The sequence below is a fragment of the Vombatus ursinus genome, unplaced genomic scaffold (assembly GCF_900497805.2).
Source record: "Vombatus ursinus unplaced genomic scaffold, bare-nosed wombat genome assembly UNPS02014791.1, whole genome shotgun sequence".
Classification (NCBI taxonomy): Eukaryota; Metazoa; Chordata; class Mammalia; order Diprotodontia; family Vombatidae; genus Vombatus; species Vombatus ursinus.
Window position 1 is genome coordinate 429855 of NW_020954569.1, and position 18670 is coordinate 448524.

The 18670-nt window shown below is 39.6% G+C and overlaps 1 protein-coding gene across 3 annotated transcripts in view; it reads right to left on the minus strand.

Moving 5' to 3' along the window:
• Nucleotides 1-505: 505 nt before the first annotated feature.
• SERPINB12 (serpin family B member 12) overlaps nt 506-18670 on the minus strand; it is a 39191-nt gene continuing 21026 nt past the window's right edge. For all 3 annotated transcript variants that reach the window (XM_027869087.1, XM_027869088.1, XM_027869089.1), the window contains exons 3-8: nt 13772-13891; nt 12892-13035; nt 10976-11093; nt 5093-5235; nt 3733-3900; nt 506-1969 (exon numbers count right to left, since the gene is read on the minus strand). In XM_027869087.1, the coding sequence (XP_027724888.1) occupies nt 1565-1969; nt 3733-3900; nt 5093-5235; nt 10976-11093; nt 12892-13035; nt 13772-13891 (1098 nt within the window). In that variant the 3' untranslated portion in view covers nt 506-1564. The remainder of the gene's footprint in view (nt 1970-3732; nt 3901-5092; nt 5236-10975; nt 11094-12891; nt 13036-13771; nt 13892-18670) is intronic.

An 18670-nucleotide genomic window follows, 5' to 3' on the forward strand; every position in this document is an offset into this window, starting at 1 on the left:
CTCCCATCCAGATCCTCCTTAGACCCCTCCTCCAGTCACCCCAAACTACTTGGCCACTCCTAGATCCTTTCCACAGTCTTTCTACATATAAGGTCCATCTTGTCTCTATTAAGGTGCTCAAATTCTTATAATCTGGCCAATGCTTAGATTCTTTAAGAGTCTCGCCAAGGGTTCAGATTTTTATAACCTAGCCAATAGCTCTCAAATGTTTAGATTCCTTAATAGTCTGGCTAATATGGCTGATCTTCAATAAACCTTGTCTCTGGCTGAAAGAAGGCTTGGGTCGAATTCAGACAGGACCCACATGTGATTTTGGGGTCCCAGCACCCCTAAACCTCTAGACCTCAACAATAATAGCACTTACCTCCCAGGCTTATTATTAGAATTTAATTCAATAATATTTGTAAAGAACTTTGTACAATGCCCAGCACATGATAGGCACTTCCTTCCTTTCTACCTTAACTATTTAAATAATGTAGACATAGGTTATGTAGATTGTACTTCACATTTTTATTGTTTTGTTCATAAAAAACAAATTTTTTTTTCATTACTTGGCAACACGATTTGGACATTTTAGTTAGCAAAGTATCTTTGTTTACTTAAAAAGAACATTTTAAATCCATATAAATGATATGTTAGCAAGGAAGACAAATAAGAAAGCTTAACTATTCCCCCTCCCCCAAATTCCTCAGTCTACAGATGTGAGGATTTTTTTTTATAGTGCACAAAACATGATTTTTCTATGATTCAAATCCTGAGAAATCTCATCTCCGTTCTCGTCAAAGAAGATGCATACTTAATACACTCCTGTTTACAAAGGAGAGAATAAATCTGATTTTCAACCTTTCGTGTTAACCTAGGTATTTGTGTGGACTGGAGCACTGTTTAAGTTTCTATAGTAGGGACATAAGTGTTTATTAAATGAATTAGCACAGTGTCTGACACATAATAAATGCTTATGGATTAATAGATTGATTGATAGTAGAGAGTGATTTTCCCTGCAGCTGAAGAGGTTGTAAGAAAGAAAGACAGCATATTTTCCCTGTTGATATACCCTTATTTCTGTGTTCCCCCCCCCACATCCCAGGACTATTATCTCCACTGCAGAGGCAGGTGTGATTTATGGAAAACATTTCCTACTCAACAGTAATCTCAGGCTTCTGTTTTTCCTAGGTTCTCTAATAGAACCAGTTCCTTTCTGAGTAGTCTAGGTCTGATTCGCTTGGTTCATTAGTAACACAGGAAAACAAAATAAGAAAGATAATAAACTTTTTTCTGAACTTTCTTGATGTGGAAATCCGGGGGCAATGAAGATAAGTGGACCTGGGAGCTGGCAGGGGAACTGTCAGCAAAGAGAGAAATAGTTGGCTAACTATTGTGTTGAGTAAGCTTCCAGGAGAGGAACAGGAAGTGACACTGGCAGATGGCTGGGGGTTGGGACTAGTGGGATTGGGCAAGTGACTGAAAGCTCTAATTCAGGTCCCTAATACCCATGTTATAGCAAAGGGAGGTTATGCTACCATTTTCTTGCTGTCCCATAAAGTAGAGGGAAATAGACCCATTCTCAAGGTGAGCAGACTTTGCCATAGAAAAGGATGGTGTCTGTTTTGTTGTGTTTGATGAAAAATAAAAATGGGTGATTGGCATTAAATGTCACATGAGGTGACGCAGACTTTGTAGTAATCACAGCTCCAGTGGCAGCTGCTGCCTGGGTACCATCCTCATTAACCTCCACAAATGTCTTGTGGAGAGCTTTTGACAAATACAGGTTGGGGCTTGAAGACATTCCACTAAGATCAGACTTGGCTTCATCAAAGATATCTGTGATCCCCATTTTTTGGAGAATAAAGTTGAGATCCAAGTTGCTTTCCATGGTGAATTGGGGAAAGGAAACATCTACCTTTTCCTCACACATAATAGTGGGACTGGTCCATTCTTTTATTTTCTCATGAGTCATCTGCTTTTCAAGCTACCAGGATAAAAAATGATAACCATTGTTAGTAATGAGAAGTTTGTTTTCAGAAAACTAGGTCACTATCCACAGGTGCTGAATATTGCAAGCGTTTCTCCCAAGCATATTTTATTTTAAAACTCTTCCAGGTTAGTTCCTTTTTGGTTTAAAAATCTACCTTAATGCTTCTGTCTTCAGTTGAAGTAGTGACACACTACCTGATCCTTTAGCTATCTCTTCGGAGTCTTGTGGTTTTGGTTTTTGTTTCGTTCTCAATGAGGACCACGACATCAGGAACATCATGATGTGACTTGCAATTGAGTTGGGTTTAAGTGTGGGAGGGCTGTGCAAAGTCACCAGCCTCACTTTCTCCTCTGGAGCCATAGGGGATCCAGTAGCCAGATATAAATCAGGATGACTGGTGATGGCCTAGGATACAGTGGGAGTTCCTGGCATTTTTAACCTAAGGGCTTTCCTAGTTCTCACTTTGAGTGAGGTAATGCCCATTCAGTAAATAGGCCTGTTTAAGAAATGAGTCAAGGGATGGCCCCTTTAATAATAATAAAAAAAAATCAAACTGTGAGGGAAAGACCCCTTTAGGGTTGATTGTCGAAAGAGAAACAATTACTATTTATATTCACTCTGAGCCTTGAGGGCTCAAAAAATAACTCTTAAGTGGTGCTTGGGCAGGGAATCAATGAGAGTCAGAGTGAATTGGGTGTGAGACGTGGTCTTTAAGAAAGAAATCTGGCCAGTAAACCCCAAGATACCTTCCTTTGGGTAGAACACCCTCAGGTGAGGGCAAGATACCCCATATTGGGGACTGGAGAGGAGAGGGGAGGAGAAGAGGGTGGAGAAGAGAGGGGAGGGGTAGAGTCTAATACACTGATAATCTATCCAGTCGGGTCCATAAACAGATACCTCTGGAAAATCTAATGCTGAAACTGAAGCATACTTCTCTGAGACAACGGTCTAGGCCCTTTCCCTACTTTTGGTGTACTCCTTCCCTTGGTTTGTAATAGAAAAAGGTAAGATTTGAGAAGGTATAAATTTTCCCTTTGGCTATGAAGAAAAGAGAAAGGTCCATTTAGTTTGAACAGATTCTCTTTCATTCAGGAATTTGTTGAACAGATATCTGTTTAATTAATTGATGTGTGATTTTCTAAGTATTTCTGAAAGCTGAGGTACAATTGGACTTCAGAATCAAAGTCAACAGGTGTCTCTTCTATATGTGTAATGACCAGAATCACAGAATTCTGGAGTTAGAAGAGACTGGAGGACCAGCTAATCCAATACCTCCTCCCCACTGCATGTTCTTGATAAATGGTCATCCAGTCTCGGCTTCAAAACCTACAAGGAGGGAAAGTCTACTACCTCTTGAACCCTTCCATTCCACTTTTGCAATTCTAATTGTTAGCAAGTTTTTCTTTATATTAAACTAAATTTGCTTCTTTGCAACTCCCACTCATTGCTACTGGTTCTTCCCTCTAGAGTCAAGAAAAACAAATTTAATCTTTCTTCCATATGACAGTCTTTAAAATTCTTGAATACAACCTTAATGTCCCCCTGAGTCTTCTTTTCTCTAGGCTAAGCACCCCCAATCCTTTCAACTGCTCCCCCTTGTGGCATGGACTCAAAACTATTCACCATCCTAGTTGCTCCATCTCTGAAACTCCCTTGTTTATCAGAGTCCATATTTAGTTAATTTGTTTGCTTTTACCTGGTCTATGATTTCACTGGTTTAGGTAGTTCCCAGAAGAGAGACAAAAATAAAAATTTACCTCTTCCAGTCCAGTGGAGTCCTCGGCAGGGAAAGAGGGCAGCAGCACAAACATGCTGAGATTTCCCTTGATATAATTCATCTCAAGAATCTGTGTCTTTAATTCCTCAATGTAACCAGTTCTAAATGTATTCTGTTGTCTCATCATTTTCACATTTTTCTGCTCATTCTGTCAACAAAGGCAGGAAAGGTTAAGAGAGAGCTAGCCTTTCTCACAGACATTCAATCTTGCTCATGGCTGCTTCAGGCAAAGGGGCACATTTTCCAGGAATTTGGAAACTTGCTGAAGTCAGAATGATTAGCTGATCTAAATTACTCTGAATTCAGGCTTTTGATGCATTGTTCTCTGTGAGTCACGGCTCTTTAATACATGGGAGTGACCATATATTAAACATCAATAAGAGATGCTAAGGATAATGGCAGATTATAACTCAAATATACATCTTATTCTTCCCACTTACTCTCATTTTTAGAATTATAATCCATGAGAAATTAAACAAGTAAAACCGATAGTCCATATTTTATTCTCCATTGAGTTACCAATGTCGATATATTTAAAAGTTGCATACACACACACAAAAAGATACTTAATAACTCTCGGTATTTTTCATATATGGGCCAGAGAAAACATGCTTAATCATAGTTCAGTCTGTCGAAGATGTGTGATCTCATCCATGCAGAAAATACCTCCACTAATATAGAGCACAAAACACTTGGAGCTTAGTGGATAGGTTTTACAGAATTCCCTGAGTCTCAGAGGGGCAGTGTGGTGATGGTCATGATCAAGCAATAAGTGTCACACACAATACTTAAACCCAGGTCTCCCTCACTCCCAAATTCCGTTAGGCCATGATATCTATAATTAACCACAGGGATAGAGACAGAACCTATGATTTCATTGACTTTGGGAACTCACAGGTGAGGAATTTTTCTTTCCCAATACAGATTAGCACTTTCTCTAGAATTTATATTCTTAGAAAGTTACCCAGGGCAGAGGTGTAAAACTTATAGAAATGGATTCTTCAGCTGCTTATTAACTTAGAAAACCACAAATTAACATCTATTTTGCATTAGATTTTTATTTATTTTGTTGAACATTTCCCAATTATGTTTAAATCTGCTTCTGGCCTTACTTGCTTACCTGTGAGTTTGACACCTTTGGCCCAGAATACTAAGAAGTTAAGTGACTTGCCCAGGGTCACACAGCTAGTATGTACAAGAGGGAAAACTTGGTCGCAGTTCTTCCTGGTTTTGAGGTGGACTCTTTACCTACCACTCCGTGCTATATCTATTTAATATTATTCTCAAAACTGATATAATCACTGATGTCTTTAGAGTAACATGTATTTAGAAGTTTCTACCTTGTTAAGCCAGAAAGGTAAGTCTTCTGTTTTTTCATAGTCAAAACTTTTTTCCCATTTGGCCTTGAAGTAGACAGCATTTACCAGCACCAGCACTGTAGAATCAGTAATGTTGTCTTTGTCAAAGAGGTCCTTGATTTTACCTGAAGGAAACATCCCAGAATACATTCTAAGTGTGAAATATTTTGTTGTTATTGTTTAGTCATTTCAGTTGTGTCCATGTCTTCGTGATCCCATTTGGGGTTTTCTTGGCAAAGTTTTGCCAAGTAGTTTGCCATTTCCTTCTCCAGCTCATTTTACAGATGAGAAAACTGAGGCAGATAGGGTTAAGTGACTTGCCCAGGGTCACACAGCTAGTAAATGTCTGAGGCCAGATTTGAATCAGGTCTTTCTGACTCTAGTCCTACCAGTCTATCCATTGCACCACCCAGCTGTCAGGTTAAAAATTATGAGCTAATATTTTTTAAGCACCTTAAAGCTTGAAAATTTCATTTCATCCTTATAAAAACCCTGAAAGTCAGTGTTTATTCTTATTCCCATTTTAAATATGAGGAAACTGAGACAGAGCTTAAATGATTTCCGAACAGTCATACAACCAGTGTCTAAGGAGGGATTTGAACCTAAATCCCTTCTCTGAGTCCAGCACTCTACCTACTAAGTCATGCAGCTTCAACGGGTCATGAGCCAGGGCTCCTTGATGTTTCTTTTGTTTGTTTTTAACTTTTTTTTTTTTTTGCAATTGGGGTTAAGTGGCTTGTCCAGGGTCACACAGCTAGTCAGTGTCAAGTGTTTGGCCTGAGGCCAGATTTGAACTCAGGTCTTCCTGACTCCAGGCCTGGTGCTCTATCCACTGCACCACCTAGCTGCCCCCTGTTTTTAACTTTTTAGACTACTTTGTTCACATGAAAAGTGTACATCTCAGAACGCTGAGTGGGCAACACTCCTCTCTCTGTAATGAGCCTCAGGCTTGATCTTAAAGACAGAACAGCAAGATCACAGAGTCATGGAATCTGGAAGAGGCATTGGAGACTGTTTAATCCACACCATACCCAGTAAGGAGTCATTTATCACCAAGAAATCAAGAACTCTTCCCTCCCAAGCCAGCCAAAGTCAATCTGCATTGGCTCTTAATTGTTAGGAAGATTTCCTTATGTCTAGATGAAATCTTCTTTGCAGCTTACACCTAATAGTTATTCAGCCTTCTGAGGAGAAATGGAACAAATGTAATCCCTCTTCCACATGACAGCCCTTTAAATCCGTAATAGCTAGCATGTCCCTTCCAGGTCTTCTCTTCTCTAGCTAAAACATCTCCATCTTCTTCAACTAATCCCCCTGTGGCATGTTCTCCAGTCCTTTTACCATCTTGGTGACTCATTTCTGCACATAGTTTCTCAATTTCTTTCCCAAAAGGTGTCATCTAAATCTGAACACAATATTCAAGATATGGTATAACCAGGGCAGGGTACAGTGGGGCTGTTACTTAGACACCATGACACTCTTAATTCGGCCTAGGATGGTTTTTCCTGCTTTTTTAGCTTCTGGATCAACACTGCTGACTCCTACTGTGATTTCAGGTCAACTGAAGCACTCCAGTCTCTTTCACGTAAACTAATTTCTCACCATGCTAGTCTCATCCAGTCCATGCTCTATTTTTTTAATTCAGGCACAGAACTTTGCATTTGTTCCTGTTAGGTTTCGTTTTATTAGACTGAGCTCAAACTTCTAGCCTTTTGAGGTCTTTTAAGTCTCGGTTCTTATCTAACTTATTAGCTGCCCCTCCCAGCTTTGTTTCAGATTCCTCTGCCAATGCTGCATATTTGATAAGCATGCTACCTATGTCTTTATCTAAGTCACTAATAAATATTATGGAAATAATAAGTATAACTAATATAATAAACATAACCAATATATTATATATGAACACATTTAAATATAACTAATACATTATATATATAAAACATAACTAATAAGTCATATATTCATATATAATATAGTAAATATAATTAGTAAATTTAAATGGAACAGTAAAGGTCCAAGGATAGATCTCTGAGGCACTAAACTAGAGACCCTACTCCAAGCTGACATCAATCTATTAATCAGCTACTCTTTGGATCTTGCCATTCAACAGTCTGATTCTACATAACTGTACTGTTGTCTAGTCTGCATCTCTCCATTTTATCCACAGGGGTGGTAGGAAAGACTTTTGTCAAATGTGTTGCTGAATTCTAGGTCAACTATAACCCTGTCCATGACTGGCCAGCCTTGTTCCTCTGTGAAAGGAAGAAATGAGATTCATCTGGCATGACTTGTTCTTGAGAAAGCTGTTTGGGTTTGTTTTTTGTTGTGTGATCACCACTTCTTTTTCTAAATGCTTCCTAACTCTACTTTTAATAACATAGTAGGCTTTAGAATTTCACCAGGTTTTGAAGTTGCCAACCCCATATTTGTCTCTCTTTGGTCCTGCAACATCTGGTCCTTTCCATTCTCTCTCTCTCTCTCTCTCTTTTTTTAATTAGGCATTTGGGATTAAGTGACTGTGACACCTAGCTGCCCTGATCCTTTCCATTCTCCGTGATCTGTTGAAGATTACTAGAAAGCACATCTGCAGTTCTTTTAGTATTATCTGGCCCAAATGACTTGAATTCATAAAATATAATATCTCCCCCATAGCCAGGATTAGATGGACCATTTAAGTGACTCTTAGAATACTCTGCCTTACATTGTTACTGACTTTTTTATTTAAAGGAGGAGACGTGTTCACATCAAAAGAGCACTGACTTTGGAGTCAAAGGACCTGTCCTCCTATTTCAGCTCTAGTAATTACTGTTTGTGAGTCTTGTGTCATGCCTTTCTGAGCCTTGGTTTCTTCATTTCCAAATAAGCAGGTGGATGAGATGACCTCTGTAGCCTCTTCCAGCTCTAAATTCTATCATATTATGTATACATCCTATCTCTGCAACTGGGTTATAAGTTCCCTGGATGCCTTAAACATTCTTGTATCCCACACAGAGCCTAGAGCAGTGCTTTACATATAGCAAGAGCTCAGTAAATGTCTGTGGATAAATAAAAGACAGCATGCATAGCTCCATTATTAGAAATCCTGGGCAGCTACGTGGTGCAGTGGATAGAGCACTGGCCCTGAAGTCAGGGCCTGAGTTCAAATCCGGCCTCAGACCAAACACTAGACATTTACTAACTGTGTGACTCTGGGCAAGTCACTTAACCCCAATTGCCTAAAAATTTAAAAAAATACAAGAAATTCCATTGAGTAGCCTGATGGTCAATCAGAGGGCTTGCTAGCATATTGCACAAATGTGGTTAGAACTAAGGCTGTCCAACCTGGTTTGTGGCATCAGCAAGAAACAGACTTGGATCATACACCTTTTCATCACAAGATGCCGTGCATTCTCAGCCCTGTACCAAACAGCTGGTTTTCTGTGTTGGGAGGTGAGGGTGGAGGTGTATATAGTGTTCAGAACCACAGAATGGTAGATTTGGGAACATAGTCATCAAGCAGGAAGCTCAGCTCTCTTGTTTTACAGATGAGGGCACTAGAGCCTGTAAGCTTCAGCAACTTACCCAATGTCACATAACTAGCTGGCAGGAACACTAACTAGGACTAGAATTTGGCTCTATAGATCAATTTGGTTTCTTTTAATATCTGTGATCATGCGGAGGGAAGTGGGCAGAACCAGAAGAACAACATTTGTACAATAACAGCAACTTCAGAAAGATAGCTTTGAGAGACTTAAGAATTCTGATCAATTCAGTGACCAACCATGATTCCAAGGGACTGATGGATGAAACATGTCACCCACCTCCTGATAGAGAAATGATGAACCGAGGGTACAGAATCAGACATTTATTTTGGACAGGAATGGTGTGGGAGTTTATTTTGTTTGACCATACCTATTTGTTGCAAGGATGCTGTTTTTCTTCTTTTTTTTTTCTTTGAATTTGTGAGGTTTAAGAGAAAATAAATGTTCTTTGAAAAATAAAGAAATATAGAGCCCCGGTCTTGGAGTCAGGAGGACCTGAGTTCAAATCGGACCTCAGACACTCAACACTTACTAGCTTTATGACCCTGGGCAAGTCACTTAGACCCATTGCTTTGCCAAAAATAAAAAAAAAATAAAAATAAAAATAAAGAAAATAAACAGATGCATTAACCCACACACATGCATACAGATGCATTCACACATAAGACCCAATAGTCTTAAGCTTAACAGAGTTAAGTTTCTTATTCTACCAACTTAAACACAAACATATTATTAGTATATCAGAAAGACAACATCTTATTCCCAAACATGACAGTGAAGGTAATAGAAAGAGTACTGGTCTTGGAATAGGAAGACTGGAGTTTGGGTGTGACCTTTAAGCAAATCACTTTAGCACTCTCAGGCTCATTTTGCTCATCTATAACATGACAATCTGTAACCTGGTCATTAGGAATAACCATAAGAATACATAATTATGAGAGAGGGAATAAAGTTGGAAAGAGGACCAAGAGGAGAGAGGTGTAACTTTATTATTACAGGGTCATAGCCCACAAAATCACAGTAATTAAGCCTGAGAAAAATGTGGTTGGTATTCTAGGCTATAGGTGAGCAACCTGTATTTAAAGGTAATATTTAAATGTGATTGGAGTTGAATGACCACTTTTGAGGCCTCATCCCTAGAAGGTCCTGTCCAGTGACTTCTTAATTTAGACTTAAAAATTTGAAGTATTTTGATCCCACCCACTAGTGACCCAAGCACAGTCAAAGCTGTGACAAAAAAGGGAGAGGTCCCAATTTTAATGAGCAGTTCTCCTGCCTCTTCATGGACTGGGTGTTTTTTGAAGAGTTATGTGTATCCATGTGGCTTCTCTTTTTCAATTCATGAAATATTCTATTCACACTACATTTATTTATTTATTTATTTATTTATTTATTTAATTTTTGGCTAGGCCATGGGGTTAAGTAACTTGCCCAGGGTCACACAGCTAGTGTCAAGTGGCTGAGGTCAGATTTGAACTCAGGTCCTCCTGACTCCAAGGCTGGAGCTCTATCCACTGCGCCACCTAGCTGCCCCACACTACATTTAGATCTCTACCTTTTTCCACTCTCTCCAGTATCCCTCTTCGCTCAGGACAAAATATACAATATTGGAAAAAAGTATGAGAAAAATTGGCGAATAAGTGGTTCTGTTAAGTGGTTGGTGATGCTTAAGGAAAAATTGTTTGGCTAGTGCCAACATGGTTGTCAATGGAACCTAGATGTTTTTCTTTAAGATTACTAATTGCATAATGAGGAAAACATCATCCACATGACAAAGGAGAACACCAGCAAGAAATTCAGAATTTTCATTTTTATTAAGTATAAAGTAGTTACAACACAGAATTGAAGTTGCCAGTGTGATGCAGCAAGCAAAGCATTGGTTCTGAACTGGAAAAAACAACATTTATGCAGTAACAGCAACATCAGAAAGACAGCTTTGAGAGACTTAAGAACTCTGAAGTCCAGGAACTGAGTTAGAATCCCAGCTCCAACTCTGGCTCCATGACCCTTGATAAGACACTTAACCTCTTCCATCAGCCTGTTTTCTCACATGTAAAATGAGAATGATAACATCTGTAGCCCTAATCATAATGTAGTTGTGAGGATCAGTGAGATAGTTCTGTCAAAGGCTTTTCAAACCATGAAGTGCCATTTAGATGTCAATTTTTATTGTCATTGTTATTACTTTTATTATTTATTTCCTTATGACTTAGTGATTACTTATTCTTTCCAGACCCAAATAATTTCATCTTTAAAATGAAGAGGTTTGAATTAGATGTGATAAACATGACAATCTAAAAGTCCTTAGCTGTCCAATTCATACTATTGACTCCCACTTTCTTACCTTGAGTTTGACATTCAACCCAGAAATTAATCTGTTGTCTGGATTTTTCTGTGTCTTTTCGGAAATCCACACTTTCAATGCTTGTATGGTAAAATTCCATCACATTATCTGAATATGCCTGTTAGATTAGGAAAGTAGAAGATATTACAATAAAATCACATACAATTACTAAATCACCAGCTAAGTAACCCAATAATAGAAGGAAATCAATCTCAGAAAATATCGATAGTCACTGAATATGATAGAAATGGATCTTTCCATTCCTACCTATATCCATTCTGAATCAGACAGGACCATTTGAGCAATTGCATTGAATTGGCATGGCCATAAATTAGGGCAAAGTGAGAATGATATATTCCTATCCAAACCAATATCCTTATAATTCCACGTTTCATTTGTGGCCTGTATACAAGCAAGATTTTTTTTTAAGTGACAGACTACAGCATCATCATTATTAATATTATTATTATTATTACTTATAGAGAATCAAAACCCAGTGAAGAAAATCTCATTTTATTTGTAAGATGGGAGTTTGATTCTGCTGTAAATTAGGAAATACCTTGGGGTGTCAGTCCTTTCCAACTCTTGCATCTTAGTATCCTTTTGCAAATTTAGTTTTGATTCCAAAGCATTGTGGTACACCTGAATAGAAAAGGCATACCTCCTTGTTGTAGGAGTTGTTAGGGCTACGTAAGGCTTTATCATAGAATCGTTGATTTAAAGCTGGAAGGAATATTAGAGGCCATATAGTGCAATCTTCTCATTTTCCAGAGGAAGAGCAAGGTCCAGGGAAGTTAAGTGACTTAACCAGTGTCACAGAGCTAGTAAGTATCTGAGGTGTGATTTGATGATCCCAGGCCTTCCTAATTCCAATTCTCATATTGTGTCTGCTATACCATATTGCCTCTATATTTAAAATGGCTCACCATCAGCTGAAATGGAACAAATGGACACTGGTGGGGTCCACCACTACAAAGAATCCATTGTTTCTAGAGAAGATAGTTGCTGGAACGAAACCAAGACTGGGTGAGGGGGTAGAATGGGAAGTATGGTAAATTAGAATGCTTCTCCTTGTTCCTCACTGATTCAGAATCACTACTGTATTTCCTCACTCTCAAGCCTAGTCTCCTGTTACATACATACCGTCTCCCTTGTTTATTATATTCCTGCATTATTTTTTACCTGGCTTCCTCTTCAGAGAAGTAGATCCATAAGATACTACTACCTCTAGCCCTTGAAGTCCTGTAATTGGCAACCTCAGCTACTGACTTTGGCCTTTATTGTAGACATCATTACTCTCTTACGTTTTTAGTTCTAAGAACTGTATCTCTGGTCACTGACCTCTGCTTCCCAGGCTGGCCCCCATCTTCACCCTGTAGACAAGATGTATGGTGCCCTGACATCTTGACTGAAGCCTTTTCCCCTCTCTCACAGTGCAGGAAGGCTTCAGGGTGGACCATGCAGTACGTAGGACCACAGCTTATGCCAGATGATTAGGCCATGAGAAATAGAATAATGAGCAAAAGAAATACTCGGACTTACAAGAGCATAAATTGGAGCTGTTTCAGTGTGACAGCAGAGTTAGTTGTGGACTTCTGCCAAACTAGGGTTGGACAAGAATGACCCAGTATGCAGCAATTATGGTACCTTTCTCAGAACTAGCAGGACAAGCACACGATTCTCAGTGACAGAGCTACCAATAGAAAGCAGGAGCTGCAAGGGGCAATCCATTCCATTGTGTGGGAAAGACAAGCATAGTGCAGTGTTGAGACACACAGGCACAAATGGTTACCAGTCATCACCTCTACCATGCTCTTTTGTCCATCTGTTGCATTGCCCTCAAGGGGAGCATTGTAAAACACTGCCCAGGAAGGTGAAGAACTTCAAAATGTACTTACTAGCTGTGTTTTACTTACAGCACAGATTGGAAATTCCTGCTCTCCATACAGCCTGTTGGCCATACTCAGGGTATAATCGGATTTTATCGTGTCCAACTTCTTGAGCAGCTTCCCAAAGTAGGAGTCAGAATCTCTATACCCATCACTCACAGACTTTGTATTCTTGATCGGACATAATAAAATTAGACAAAATGTCATTAATCTGTCCCTTGAAGACATACACTCTTTTCAGACACCCATTTGTCATTATTCAATTTCATCCAAGTATAGCAGTATATCTATGCAGTTTTAAAATGTTAATTATACTATGGAATACTTAGGTAACAATGAATACTTTAAAGACAGCTCCATACGTGTAATTTTGTTTCATCCTAGCATATTGCCCTTAAAAGGTACACTATAAAATATTGCCAAACTTCATACAATCCCCTTACCTGGATATCAGGATCATGACAGGAACCTACTATCCATCATCCCCTGAATTCTACAAGATGACCCCAAGAGAATTTCTTAACTTACTGCAGCAGCCACATTTCTGATATAGGACAAAGAAAAATTCTTTGCATTTATCGGGTGAGAATCACTGGATACCTCCTTGAGCCTTCTGTGTCCTGCCACAGCTCATCTAGGGTAATATCACCCTTAGACATCTGACTGAGTAGCAATTCCTGCCTTTCTAGCAACTAGCCATCATTCTTCTGCAGTTTCAGAAAAAAAAATAAACAAATCTGCTAACTCAGAGACTGTCAGATGAGAGGAATCACAGAGATATTGTTGGTCTTATAATAGTTTTTTGGTTGGTTGCTGCCCTGAGCTTTTATCTTCAAAGAAAACTCAGGCAGCAAACAATTGACCATCTTCATTGAGGAGGGAGATCAGTTTATTATAAGATAGATACCTGTGAATTTGGAGATTCTGACGTCTCATGCTGCTCCCCTTGGTCTCCTTGACTTGCTCCTTTTGAAGAAATTTCAGGTTCTGTGCCTTTACTTTGTGAAACTTCATTAAAGTGTAGCACCTGCAGAGTAGGAGTGTGAATATAATGTAATTAAAAAAAAAAACACCTAGGCCAAGAGCCAGAAGTCTTCATTTCTAAGACCTGACTATCTAATTTCTAATCCTGACCATCCCTTAATAGTCCATAACTTTAGGAAAGTCATTTAACCTCTTGAATACTCAATTCCTTCATCTATAAAGTAAGAACTGTGTCTGTATCTCCCCTCCTCCCCCAACCTTTTTCGGGGTTGTTATTAGAATCAGAGGAGGTGTTGTAAGTGAAGGCACTTTTACAGAATCTAAGGGTTGAAAAAGACCTCAGGGTTAATCTATTCCAACCCATTCTTGAAAATGATCAATACCTTATTCAGTATTCCCACTTGGTCATCCAATCTTCTCTTGAAGACCTCCAGAAATGTAAAACTCACTATCTTGTGAGGCAGTCTTGGGTAGCACTGATAGCTCTTATTATTAGGAAATATTTCCCCAAATAGAGGCCCAAATCTGCCACTGTGTAACTTCCCACATTGTTCCTCATTTTGCCCTCTGGGGCCAAGCAGAACAAGTCTAATTCTGCCTTCTCTCTGTCAGTCCTTTGAAGATTTGAATATAGTCATATCCTCTCTAAGCATCTCCAAAGTTAAACATAGATCTGTCCTCATCGGGAATGTTTTCCAGTCCTCTCATCAACATTGCTTCTGTCTTCTGGGAACATTCCAGTTTCTTAATATCCTTGCACAGAAGCGAACGTGAGAGTTTGTATGTAGCCAGATCGTGGCAAAAGATAGTAGGCCTATTATCTTCTTCATTCAGGACCCAATGCCTCTATTAATAAAAGTTGTTAAGTGATTTCCCCAGGGTCACACACAGTAGCTGACAGAGCTGTGGCTCGATCCCAGGTTTTCTGGTTCTAATGAACTTTTTAAATGTTAGGACTTAATTAGGTAAATGCACATAACCTTAGTTTTCTGATTCTAAAGCCCTTTCCAAGTGTTAGTGATCGAGTGATGGGACCTGAACCCCTAAAAGGAAAAGACCATGTCTTTGAAAGCAATCCAGTCCCTGAATTTTCCCATCCATTTCAGCAGCCCAGACCACTAGCTCCTCTGCCCAAGGTACCTGGCCCACTGCAGCCCACCTAGCTTAGTTGACATTCCTTTCACTGTCATACATGGCCCACTTCAGACTACTTACTACTCCTTAATTCCATCCAGATCCTTTCACTGTCCCTGATCGGTATAATGTATATCAGTATATTGTATAGTCCCACCCCCATTAAGTTGCTAGTTCGTTAGGAATCCTGCCCACTTCTATTGGCTTTACAATAAAATTTGACCCTTGCCTGGAAGATAGTGAGTGCATGAATTCATTCCAGGCAGATGCCCCCCTGTACCCTGACCTTTCCAGGTTCCCAGCAATCGCCAAACTGCATCATTTCGATTATTAGGTAAATGGCCATAATGTTACAAATGTTACAGGAAATTTAATATTGTCCTTCAGAAAGGCTTTTGTAATCAATTAATAAGCCTTTGTTAAACTCTTAGGATGTGCCGGGCACCGTGCTAGGCAGTAGCAACACAAAGATGAAAATGAAACAGTCCCTGCCCTCAAGAGGCTTACGTTCTCTTGGAAATTAGTATGGATTCTATAGTTTTCTCTAACTTCAAACTCTTTAATAAGCGTCCATTTAAAAAAAAATTCTTGGCAGAAAATCTCCATTTATTTATTAATCATCCACTGTAGCCACTGTCAAGACAGAGAAACTGAAGGAAGCATGGTTCAAAGCCTTGGAAGAGACATGAGAAGAGTGAGTGCCACTTGTGGCAGCTGTGGCAGTCCCTTCTTCCCTCCCTTGTCCCTGGGCTTTAATATCTGCATCTGCAGACGAGGGCCTTGGGCTAGAGGTTTAAGTCCATTCCAATGTTTGACTTTCTGCAATTCAGACTGAGGTTCAAAGCCTGCTCAGAAGTTAGGTGAGGGTTTCCTTTGGTGAGGTTTTGCCCTAAGTAAACAGTCATTTAGGACCTTGTGAAAGGGCACCATCTAAGATCCAAGTAGCAGCAAGATAGTGCAGTGGTTAGGGCGCTGGCCCTAGAGTCAGGAAGGCCAGACTTCCCCTCCAAGATTACCTTGTATCTGTTTGGTATGTATGTGCTTCTGTATTTGTCTGTACATGTTCACATTGTCTCTCCCACTCAAACACAAGCTCCCTTAAGGGCAGGAACTGTATCACTTCTGTGTTTGCATACAAAGCACTTAACACAATGCCTGGCACATGATAAGAGCTTAATGAATGCTTGTTGATTGATTGATCAATTCCATAGTCAATAAATTGCTAGAATGAAAAACTGAAGGTGTTGTGGACTACTGAATGGAGACCCAGACTCAGAATCAGGGAGAGCTGAGCTCAGGATCCTCCTCTGCCATATTATAAGCGATGTCAACCAGGAAAAGTCACTTAACATCTCAACCCTTGTTAAGACTGTAAGTTGGGGCAGCTAGGTGGAGAAGTGGATAGAGTTCTGACCTTGGAGTCAGGAGGACCTGAGGTCAAATCCAGCCTCAGACATTTGACACTTGCTAGTCATGTGACCCAGGGCAGGTCACTTAACCCCGATTGCCTCACCAAAAAAAAAAAAAAAAGAAAAAGACTCAGTTGCAGTGTAAGTGCTGACCTGCATTAGTAAAGAGAGATTCCTATGCCCATGAAATCACAGGTCTGGTTGACCAAAAGTAGAAGGGAAGAAGAAAGGGAGGGAGGAAGGAAAATGAAAAAAAGAGAAGGAAGGGGGTAGGGAAAATAGAAAAACTAATAATAGTCCAGAAAAACAGAAAATGAAACATACTTTCTCTTCCTCAGAGCAGAGAGGTAAGAAACTACTCTGGCAGAATATTATATGCATTGTCAGCTGAAGCCGTTTTATCAAGTGTTTTTCCTTAATTGATTTGCTTGTTACAAGGGAAGGTTAAATCAGAGATGGGGTATTTCCAGTAATGACTGTGATGTAAAAACAAAAGACATCAATAACAATTATTTCAAAAAGAGTCCCAGTATGTCACATGTAAGTAACCTAGAAGACAGTACCTAGAAGAGAGTGAGTGCTTAATTAACGCTCATTGATTGACTGATTTACAAACCAGCTCCTTTTAGCAGCATTTATATATAGTCTCTTCTGGTCTAGTCAGTTTGATTCTTTACAAAGCTATTGAGTGACAACTGCGTACATAAACTTTTGGAGGTTGAGTTATTTCGAGGATCAAATGGCACCTTGTAACGCACTTTATAAATATTACGTATATGAATGTGAGTATCCTCCTTCCTCTTGCTCTCTTTCTCCTGCCCTCTTTCTTCCTCACCCCTTCCCCCAATTAAGAAAAAAAAGCCTTGTGTTGGAGTCCTCACTCTGGCACTACTAGTTGTGAAGCCTCCGGAAAATCTCAGCCTCTATGAATCTAATTTCCTCATCTATAAAATGGAGGTAATAATACTTGCACACTTTCCTCAAAGAGTTATTGTGAGAATCAAATGAAATAATGGATGTTAAGCACTACCTAAATGAAACATTATTATTTTTTAGCCCTGAGGTGCCGCCTTCAAGGAGCTAACTATACAGTTGAAGAGACAGTGGAACAAAAACACTAGATTGGGAGGCAAGAAACCTAGGGTTCTAGTCTCAGCCCATCTACTAACCATCTCATCTGTTTGACCTTGGACTTGATCTGTCAGCCACAATTTTCTTGTCTATAAATTCTAAGGTTAGCCTAGGCCCTTTCCAGTTCTAAAAGTCCCTGAGTCTATGAATGTACAGAATATACAAACAGAAAAAGAATGTGCAATGCCAAACAGGACATAGTTAGTACCACATGAATGATACAGACCATCAGTGCCACTCCTGGGAATTCAGAGAAGGGACAGATCACCATGGCCTGACAAGCTTTGTGGAAGAGGTAGGAATACAGTTGGTGATTGAAGGACTTAGATCAAAGGAGAAGAAGGAGGAAGGACATTGTAGGCAGAGGCAATATGAGCTAGGTGCTGAAGGAAGGAGTAAAAGATAGTAAGGTCAGTGCCTAAGCAGAGTGAAGGATCCAAGGATTCTTACACTGGACTCTTATTCAGACAGGATAAGTACTTACTATATACCGGGCACTGTGCTGAGTGCTTTGCAAATATTATCTCGTTTGATCTGCATAACAGCCGTGGGAGATAAATGCTGTTATATTCCTCATTTTACAATTGAAGAAACAGGCAGGCAGAGGTTAATTGAATTGTCCAGGGTCACCCAGCTAGCGAGTGTCTGAGGCCAAATTTGAACTCGTCTTCCTGACTGCACCCAGTGCGTAACTTTTATCATATAGATAAAGATACTGAGTCTAAAAGATAGCAAGAAATGAATCTTGGGCTCTAAAAATGTAAAGTATAAACAGAATGGGGCCCTACCTGAGAAAAAGGACTCTGCAAAACCTAGATGAAATCAACTCAACTTTTTCCAGGGCACTTTTGATAAATTCTCTTTCACTATGTTTCAATGGGACCCTGGTGGAGTTTATATTGCCTCCCTTGGATAAGTAGCTAGTTCTTTGGGAAGGGTACCCAGCTTGTAGAAGTACTGACCTGACCACTTGAGTTTAGGTTTTCCATTGTGTTTGCCACAGAAACAAGACAATTCTTGTCCCTTCATTTGGAATCAATTCAGTTAGAACCGTAAGTATTGGTGCTCCCAGGTTCAAAGAAGGAAGCTATCTGTGGCACAAATGTGTCATCATTCTCCAAATCTTCACAAAGATGTGTCTGCACAGG